Consider the following 10,058-nt stretch of genomic DNA (forward strand, 5'->3'; position numbering starts at 1 on the left):
GGGTGCTGCGGGAGAGTGCGGTGGGTGCGAAAGCGAGACACCCTTCCTAAGGGAGAGGGAGAAAAAACAAACAAACAACGCATTAGAGGGAGCTGTACGCTGGTTTTGCGCATTTTGCAGTCGTCGATCGGCGCAACTAGGCGCTCTCGAGCGCATGTATGTGCGTGCGTGTGTGTGTGTGTGTTTGTGTAAGGGAAGGGGAGGGATAGAGTATATGGAAAAATCAGTGCACCGTCAGCTCCTTGGAGGGCCTGAGGGCCTTAGCAGTTGTGACCGTGGGTTTGAGTTTGCGTGAAGATGGTCCTCTACCGCCCGGCCCGGTTGATAGTCATTTGTTAATTTAATGCCACCCATGGGGCTGACATCATCGTTACGGAGGGCCAAAAGGGACCAGTGTGTGTGTGTGTGACAGTGTTTGAGTTCTTTCGGTTGAGAGCATAATTAAGCGTTCACAGTTAGATGCCGGGTGGGTTAAGAATATGCTGGACATTCATTAACCCGACAAAGAAACTCGTTCATTAAATTGAGCATCAAGTTCGAATCGATCGGAGAGTTCTAGTAAAAATTGGTTATTTTTTCCCGAAACAATTAACAGCCATCTCTTTTGTCTTCCTCATTCCCCCAACACAGTGCTCCGCTTCTGCGACCACTAGCAGCCATCAAGTATAGCAAATAAGTGCAGTGCGTCTTTTTTGTCGGTGAACCTTTGGCGCGCGAGCTTTATGAAATTAGATTAATTAGTGTCGGCGTCGGGGCTTTAGCGCGTGCCTGACAAACAGCTCGCTCAATCTTCCACGTGAAAGTTTTACTCTTCAGTACACTCCAGTGTGTGTGTGTGTGTGTGTGTGTGTGTGTGTGTGTGTGTGTTGTTTCCCTCCCTACGTGGCTGCGGTCTTGCTTTCATTAATTTCCCTCCTATTGCTTGTGCCGCCGTGAAAATGAGTGCGTGACCGGTTTTGTTGCTGTTGATCGCGATTGGTTGCCGCCCGGTTTACCTGCAGTGATAGTGGCAGCCGCTGGCATGCTGATGAGCAATGGTGAACTGGTGCGGTGCAGCAAAAGCAAAACTTCCATCAGCCATCCGCAACCAGCCCCGTCCTGTGGATCCTGTGTACGTGGTTAGTACGTGTTGCATACGAGAGTGCACACAACCGATGCCGGTGGTTTGAAGCCGTGGTGAAACGGCGTGAAAGAAAGTGTCGACCGTGCGGCTTGCGGAAGAATATTAGGCCGCGCGCGTTCGGGAAGCGAACGATTAGAAAATGTTTTCGAGATTGTGTAAAAACGCGATCTTCCCTACGGGAGTGAGCCAATCTTCTGCGGCGGCTGCGCCCACCACAGCACCACAGGGCGACAGCGGCACGGAACATCGGACAGGTGAGTGTGCTTGTAATGGAGCTTTTAATTACACTTTGATTTAGTGAAGTTTCACTTACAGTCGTTGTAGATTATGTCTCTAGTTTTGTTATTTATCAATCTATAACTGAATAAGTAAGGAAAAAGTTATCTACTTTCTATGTGGTTTTTAAAGTTTTCCGACTTAAAAGACTGCTTTGGAGCATTAACAATAGTGTTGAATTTCAAACAATTTTTGTGGAGATTCATTCATAGAATCCTTAGCGATAAGGGATTAAAAAACATTAAATTCTGAAGATTCGTGAATCTCTAAGGGTGCATAAATCTCAAAACATCCATGAATTTCCTCGAAAATCTGAAAATCTCAATATCCTCGAAGGATTATATGCAAGATCCATGAATCCATTAAGATTCATAAATCTCTAGGGATGATAAATCATCATGAATCTTTGAAGATGTGTGATTTTCAAAATATTGAATTCACGCAATCCCATGATAAAGTTGTTAACTCTCACGACTTATCAACATGCCCGTCGTGGGTTAAAGCCTTGCATAGACCGTCTCCCCGTAGCAAAACCAACTATCTGGGTGCGTGGTACTTGCCAAGAAGATGTTGTTACGCCTAGAAAGAGAATAATAAAAAGCTCAAGCTCTATGAATGTTTGGAGATTTAGAAATCTCTTGAGATTCCTGAATCCTTGGAGATTCGTGAATCTTTCGCAATATATGCATCTTTAGAGATTCATGGATCTTTCGAGAATCATAATGAATCAGAATCAGATTTATCCAACACTAATTCACAATCTTAGTATTTTAATAACTATTAAGTTAAGTATTGTTTAGATGACTTAAATTTGCACATTGTAAGGAATTAAGTGAAATATTTACAACAGTAACATTGAACTACAATCAATCAAATGCATGTGTTACGGACAATAATTGAGACCAAATTGAGGGAATTAAGATGCCCTAGTCGCAACAATAGATTATTTTAAGGTAACTTGAAACTACTACTACTACTACTACAACTAATTTAATACTGCTACAAAATCGCAGCACAAAATCTGATCGCAGAAGACATTGAAAGAATGTTCTTTCCGTAAGCGAAACTTATCGCCTTGACTCGATCCAGACCGATCACGTCAATGCTACGTATGATCTTCACTTTTTTCTCTCTTCTCCCTCCCCTCCCCAAAACCCATTTGATTTATGCTACGGGGCACCAGGGAAAAAGGAAAGGCTTGACGTCATTTCGACGCTATTTTGTCGATGGGCTCCCTTTATTATCTTCTGCGCGGGCTCGTTTTCCGACCAACCGGGGGCCATTTATCAGCGATTTTGTAGATGATCGTGCGGTGCACTATCTAGCCCTTCCGAACCTCTTTAGAACTAGTGAAGTTACAAAGAGCTACAGAGAGCGCGCTCGAAAGAAAGCTAGAAGGGTGGAAAAAAAAGATTCTTCCCTTATTAACCGCCCCTCCCCCACATCTCTTTCTTACAAACCGATCGTCAAAGTTTTCGAGAGACCTATCATAACATCAGTCATCTGGTGCCCGCCATCGTACCGGGCGAGCGTGTGTGCCCTTCGGTGCAGTCGTTCATCAGTGGCAGCAAAGAGCCTGCCAGATGGGCCTTTCAACGGGCATTTGCTGCGTCCGATTGCACCGCCGAGCAGAGCCGGGCGTAAAACCATCGTCGGGAAACAGGAATGGCAGTCGGGGCAGCGTTTCTTAACGATGAAATCGTGATTGATTTTTGTCGGAATGAAGCTAAGAGCCCCGGCCTGCACGTGGTTTTGCAGCAGGATCGGCTTCGGCGCAGTTAAGGATGTCTGTTCTGGGAAAGCCCGGCGTGGCGGGATTGGTTAGACGCGTTGCTATTTCGAGCATAAATCTCTTGCACCTTGTGTCTGTTTTTCTTCACTTTGCTTTGCCCAGAACGAGAGAACATTAACGATCATGATCATCATGATGATGATGATGATGGTGATGATTTGTCTTCACACTGTGTATTAGGCACTCGCAGGCGGCCCGGCCGAAGATGATGATGCCCTAACGATGAGGCACTGTGAGCTCGTGAGCTTTCGCGGGCTGTGGATTCCTGGCGTTCCGCCGGTGGGAGTGCGGATTCTGGCACCGATCCAACTGTTCTATCGCTTATTCGTGTTCGTTCGCGCATTTAACTCTCCTAAACAAGAGGATGAAACATCGAGAGGATGGAAAAAGGCACGGGCTTTGCGGTGAAATTATAACATAATCGTATACTCGCGATCATAACGCTGGGGAGGCTCGGTCTGTTCGCAGGAATGTTCGTGCCGATCACCGGAGGGAGCATAAATTTTTATGCGAAACGCTGGTGCCAGTGGTGGTGATGGTGCTGAATTCCTCTCCTGGTACGGGAAGAACCACCTTTCCTTTTGGTGGTGGGTTGCCCGCTGGAGCTGGATTTACGATGGTACAGTTGCAGTGAGCAATGCAGCCAGCACAATTCTACCGCATAGGTTCTAAGGCACCACTGGATGGTATAAATCGTGGGAGTGCCGTGGCTCGGTGGTGCAAACGGCCGGCAGTTCGTTGCACAACAGCCGGTTGTTGGTAGGCTTCCAATTTCATTATCATAATTTTCCCGCCTCACCAGGAGTACCGGAGCGAATATGTTCTGCCGCTTTGCCTTGGAAAGGAAATCGGAGGGCTCGCGTAGCGCCCAGAAAGAGAGAGAGAGTGCAAGTTGTCGATCATCGTTCTCTCGTACCGGTTCGGTGCTAATAAGCGTCCACCCGTTTGGTGTGCTGAGGTTGAAATGCATCTGCATTGGGGTGGGGTAAATGTTTGCTGGTGCCCCTTCTCCCCCAACGCAGGGCATTTGCTTCCGAGTGCAACTAGAACAAGATTAATTGTTTCCTACTCGTCATCGGCGGGTTCGGTGCGCGGCCTTTTGCGGTTGCGTGTCGGAATCGTTTGTTACATCGAGGGCACTAAGGTGGACAAATTTATCTTACACCCCTGCCACGGTTTGAGGCCCCTGGCAAGAGGGTTAGAGTAGAGTGCAGGAATGCCGCTTTATCCCGTGCTGCTAGTTAACCTAGTTTTGGAAGGAAGGAATCAACAAAGTATGGGAAGAAGTCGTTGGCGTTTTTTGAAGGATTTGAAATAATTTCTGTAGAAATTATCCCACTATATTACTTGGGGTTTGAGCAGCCAAAGTGATGATTTTTCATAAGCAACGAGTTTGGAGCAAGTTTTGTGTCTGTGTTGAAAAGTATCGAGGGGAAAAATGCGGTCATTGAAATGAATTCCTAAGTCTGAGATATTGACAATTAGTCACTTTCAAATAGTTATACTGGCGATGACCATAAAGCGATTGTAGCACTAGATAAGTAAGTAGGTAAGACAGGTACTGGAATTGTCTCAATTATTTGAAGGTTTCAATCACATCAAATCTACAAGAAAACTCAATTTGTCGAAATCATAGATTATGATAATCATTATGGGAATTATGATGATCACATCAAACTGAAATTCCTCATTAATTGATACATCTTTGCTTTTGATGTCATACAAACTTTAGAAATATGTTGCATTTCAAGGACTCCCAATATTTTTAAAGATTTTATTGACTACCACCACTTTAAGAACACAATACCACAACCTTAGGAGGATATTATTTAACAACTTTAGCTGTAAATTTGCTCCCCTATTTTCATTATTATCTTCCTATTTGCTAGGAATGCAACAAAACCCCAAATTAAAACAGCAGCCAAGGTCCAATGTCAGGGTGAACTAGGCTGTGTTGAAATTGTTTACCATCACCCAACAACCCAGACACTGCTCCGACCCCTTGCACAATCAGAATTATCTTAAACGTTGAGTGAAATATTTTCATTAGCAGCGATAGCAGGTTCCTTTCCCCTCAGCCCGTCGTGGTCGTGCGGCGTGGGGTTAAAAATTTGACATTTAGCTAACAACATCATCATAATCTCGTAATTGCTACCGCAATTATTCCTCACCATCGGTTACTGCGGGTGAGCGTCGTGTAGTGGTCGACTGACCGATGCCAAAGCGACCATGTGGGCCGAAACCACCATCAGCGAACACACCCAGAGAACCAGTGGGGAGGGAGGAATAATTGCGTTCACAGTACGAGTGAAATTGCGCCAAGATAGGAGTAGGACTATGCCAGGCAGCACAACACACCACGGGAAGGGAAAGAATAGAAATTAAACCGGCACCGCACAACAGGTCGATCGTTTGCGTGCGTGCAGGGTGCTGCACTGGACATGATGCTGCATTTGCGGCCCCGTGCAACCGTGCGATCATCAGGTGCATGCGAGATCTGCTTTTCCGCTGCACGGCATTTGTTTGTTCTCGCCTGTTTACCAGTGCAAGGGGTTTCTTGCTGCTGCTGCTGCTTTCCGTTCCTTCCGATTTGTAGGAGGGAAACGTTGGAACGCTCGATGAAGATCTCATTGCACCGATCACCCGGGCACAGGTGGGAAAGGCAACGGAGGCAACAGCGAGCCAGCACTGCGGCGGCCAGCATTATGTCGGCTTCTTGCTACGGGTGGTTGAGTGAATTGAAGATTATAGGGAGTTTAAATTAAACCATACGGTGCGACCAGCCTGGCAGCGGGCTGTGGCACACACTTCGCAAAGCCGTGCTTTGATGCTCGTTATGAGCGTTTGGAAGGCGAAAGAGGCTTCCCATTCGTGTTAATCCAATCCGATTGAAATGTTTAATTTTAAGTGTTGGGGTTTGGGTGAGGTAGGGAAGGCATTCCATTGCTGGGCGGGCTTCGAGAGTGGATGTAACAGGAAGGAGTTAATTAAATTGAGTTTGAAAGCATGGAAGCATAAAGTCGATAGCCGATATAGTTCCTTCTATTTCGGTTTTATTTTAATAAAGTTCGTATGTAACATATATTACACGTAGAAGAGAGATTTTTTAATCAATTCAATTTGTTTTTTTTCCGAGCGATTGTGATGACTCTATGCAAGTGATGTTTGTTTGACTTTAGTGTAGCAGTTACAGATTGTTTTTTTCTGAATTTGGTTACCTGAATTCATAGTGTTTAAAGCCAATTTTGAAGCCTCGGTAATCTCAAATAATTAAATAATGTCAGCTCAGATAAACAATGCGTTTTATAGAAGTGATAGAAAACCATATCTTGGTGTTCATGTAGGCATTTAAGTCAAGTAGAGGAAGAAGAAGAAGAAATAGTACATAAATCCAGATTTGTGTTCATTTTAAAATGCGATGGAAGTATGAAAGTAATCATACTGCCATGACATTCCAAATGCTCATAGTATACAATTTCCATATAAAAATCCGGTTCGAAGGACCAAAACCTAACGTCTGTATCAATTTCGTAGCATTTGCAATCTAATTTCTATATGTTTTTGATAGATTGGTGCTCATATTAAAATGCTATGGTAATATAAAAGTAATCATACTGGCATGACATTCCAAATGCGCATAGTTTACGATTTCCATATAAAAATCCGGTTCGAAGGACCAAAAACTAACGGCTGTATCAATTTATTGTACCTATTTGTTAACAGCTTAGCCGTATTTTTCATCCAAAAATGCTCAAATCCAAATACTGTTTGAAACTTAAGATTATTGTAAAAAGGCGCTGTACGAAATCCTTCATCATATGGGACGAGAGCATTGAGCTAATTCCACATTTCCTTAAGATTGAACCCATCGAACGGTGCACCGAGCCCAACGGTAGATGATGCATAAAGGAGGAAGGATACAAGAAGTGCAGCGAAGAATACTGGCCCATAACAATTTCGGATGTTCCGCGGGGTGCTTTATGGTTTGCCAACCTCCCCGGTCTATATGAGTCTGTGCCATTCCGGAACATGTAAGGCACACGGGCAACATATAATCATAATTCACCATTTTGCCCATCACCATCATCATCATCATCATCGTCGTTGTTGTTGTGGGCCGCCCCACAAAAACGATATGGAGAGTATGTGGAATGCATGTGCAGTTGAACAGAAACAAAACCAAAAAAAAACTGGGAAAGTTAAGAACGGGGAGTGTTGTACCAACAGCAGCAAAAAAAAAACTCCACACACGAAAAACGATTTTTGGTGGCGGCGGCAGTAACAGTCTGTGTGTGTGTGTGTGCATTTAATTTTAGCAATGCATCATCGAAGCCGGACAGCCCAGCCTGGTGGCTAGAATGTGGCCCATCGTGCCTGCCAACGGGTCACGGTGTATTTGTACTTTTTTGTTGTTGTTTTGTGTTTCGTTTGCAAAGCTTATTAATGTATCCGCCGGGCTGCACCAAACGCCTGGTGCATATGCAATTCTACATACGCGGGAGGGTAATCATAATTACATGATGGTGCGCAAAAGTGGTACGGAGCGAATTGTACAAAAAAACCGTTGCCGAAAAGGGAAAAAAGCGCAAAAAACCGAGCCCTGTTGATGGCGAGAGCAGAAGGAAACTGTCCATCTTGACCGGCGTCTTTTGTTTTTGAGAATAGTATAGTGATAAGCAAAAAATTAACAGAAAAAAAAAATCCTCAAAATTTGATCATTCCGGCAATGAAATTGGACAAAAAGCTGGAAAAGACGTTTGGACAGTTTGGATAGCGCTTTGTTTTTTTTGCAGATTAAATAACACCAACCAAACGTAAAACAAAACACAACCGGACCCGCGTGTGCAGTATGAAGTTGCTGCTGCGGGTGTTTGGCGGACCTTCTCCGGTCGGAGCTGGTGATTGCCGACAAATTTGCAGCTCAACGTACCGAACCGGACTCGGTTCCGTTCCGCTTGATGCTTGGTTTTTGTTCGGTGGATTCTTTCTCCCAAAAAAAAAACAGGATTCTTGCACAGGATTTTAAAGGTGAAGGATAGGGGAGGGGAGAGGGGGCAAGCAAGGAAGGGATAAGATTTGATCGAAGCGCATTATCGTTTTGGAAATTGGGGTGGGCAGAACAGAAAGGCGAATCGGCACATTCTCCGGACGGAACCGAACTGGACCGTTGTTGTTTTGCTTGCTCGGTCTGCTGCCGCCTTCCCATTTGTTCCGCGGTAAAACCAGACGGATCTCCGGGCGTCCTTCTCCTTCGACTTTGTGAACCGACGCCCGTGAAAGCCATAAATAATCTCTTTTCGGGTGGGGGAGATGTTGTTGTCGGTTGGTGTTTTGTTTTTAGTCGCTTTAATTCCACCTCGGTACAGCACAGGATGTAAGGAAGTGCGAGTAACAAAATGCCGGACTGGTGCGCTTGATGATGGGTCAGAGAACACTGTGCCTGTCACGGTTTTGCAGGGAGTCAAGGGAAGGGCGGAAAGGATGGGGCGGTAATTGCAAGTACGGTCGTTTAATTTTATTTCGCTTCATTTTAATTTTCACCCTTTACCCCATCAACACGGTTTGACACGGCGGGCGAGAGAGTGTGAGAGAGCGAAAGAAAGAGGGAAGGTTGGCCGATCCCTTTGCCCTTAAAGCCTTAAAGGATAAGGATAAGGAAACGAATCAGCGTAGAAATCGGGAGCGGCACACACGGGCTTAAAATGGGAAAAATTGTGAGCAAGAGTGGAAAGAGAGGCAGCGGCAGAGCTATTCACGATCGATCAGATCAATTTGCGCGATGGGTCAATTTGCAATTGGGTCTTTTGGTGCGCACTTCGATGCATCTTTTTTGAAGGCAGCTTAAAAAAAACAGCTGAAACACACTCACACACACTGAAACGTCAACCATGTGACGAAAGCGCAATTTGGTGAAGGGTGGTGGGATTAAAACACGAAACATAAAGCACGATTGATCGATTCGGTACCGAAAGAATGGCAGCAAGGCGAAGGCCTTTCCCTGCCTTTTTCCTTTAGTTTTTTTTTGTTTTTTTTTTTGGGGCTACAAAAAAGAAACGGAAACGATTAAAGCATCGGGCAGCCCCGCCACCGACGCCAGGATCGAAGGTCAGAAGAAGTCGTTTTAAATTCCAACCTAATGCGCGTACGATCGCAAATCACCATCTCCAAGCGCGCGCGCGCGCTCGCGATATCGGCTCGAATGCAGCGGCGGGCAAGATCGATTGGTGGACTCGTTTTGTCGTTTTTTTGAGATTGTAGCACAAACCCGGGGGATGGAAGAGTGTAATGATCCGGTAATTTACGTGCAAAAACTGTGTTGCAGAAGCAACAAAAAAAAAAGAAACGAAAAATACGGAAAGCAATGGCCACGGCGATGTTTGACGGGTGCATTTCCTTGACGTGCTGGTGCCATCCATACATACCCCCTTTCCACGGGAGAACGCGTACCGAATTTTATGGCACTTTCGAGCACAGCAGTTGGAGGAGACGAAGAGGGAGAAAGAGAGAGAGGATGAAACAAAAAGAATGCAGCTGTGAAAACCGAACCGGGGCGAAAGGACTGTAACCTCTCCCAGGGTTCCAATTTGGGTGCTTACGCCACCACACCTGGTAGCTTGATGGACTGCTTCCCCCCGTCTGATTGAGGGGGTTCTAGTGGGTATTAAATATGTATGCGTTCGGTTGGTGTTTATATTGTTCGCTGGGAGGGTAATAAGATTAAAATAAAACCATAATCCCAAGCAAGAGGAGATGGGAACTCGTGTTTCTTCACCACTCGTAACGATCGTAGTAACCACAATGCTCAGAAATAAAGAGCCAGCTGGGAGGTGAATGGGTGGACACCCACAACGCTAAAGCGACACTTGG

General features: G+C 45.3%; 1 protein-coding gene across 5 annotated transcripts in view; it reads left to right on the forward strand.

Moving 5' to 3' along the window:
* Positions 1 to 10,058, forward strand: part of LOC121591877 — a 40,962-nt gene that overhangs the window by 5,564 nt on the left and 25,340 nt on the right. For 2 of the 5 annotated variants that reach the window (XM_041912924.1, XM_041912923.1), the window contains exon 2: positions 631 to 1,377. In XM_041912924.1, the coding sequence (XP_041768858.1) occupies positions 1,263 to 1,377 (115 nt within the window). In that variant the 5' untranslated portion in view covers positions 631 to 1,262. Of the gene's footprint in view, positions 1 to 119; positions 189 to 214; positions 467 to 630; positions 1,378 to 10,058 lie in introns of those variants that run through there. The other 3 variants (XM_041912922.1, XM_041912925.1, XM_041912921.1) reach the window with 3 other exon arrangements.

This window comes from Anopheles merus, chromosome 2L (genome assembly GCF_017562075.2).
Source record: "Anopheles merus strain MAF chromosome 2L, AmerM5.1, whole genome shotgun sequence".
NCBI lineage: Eukaryota > Metazoa > Arthropoda > Insecta > Diptera > Culicidae > Anopheles > Anopheles merus.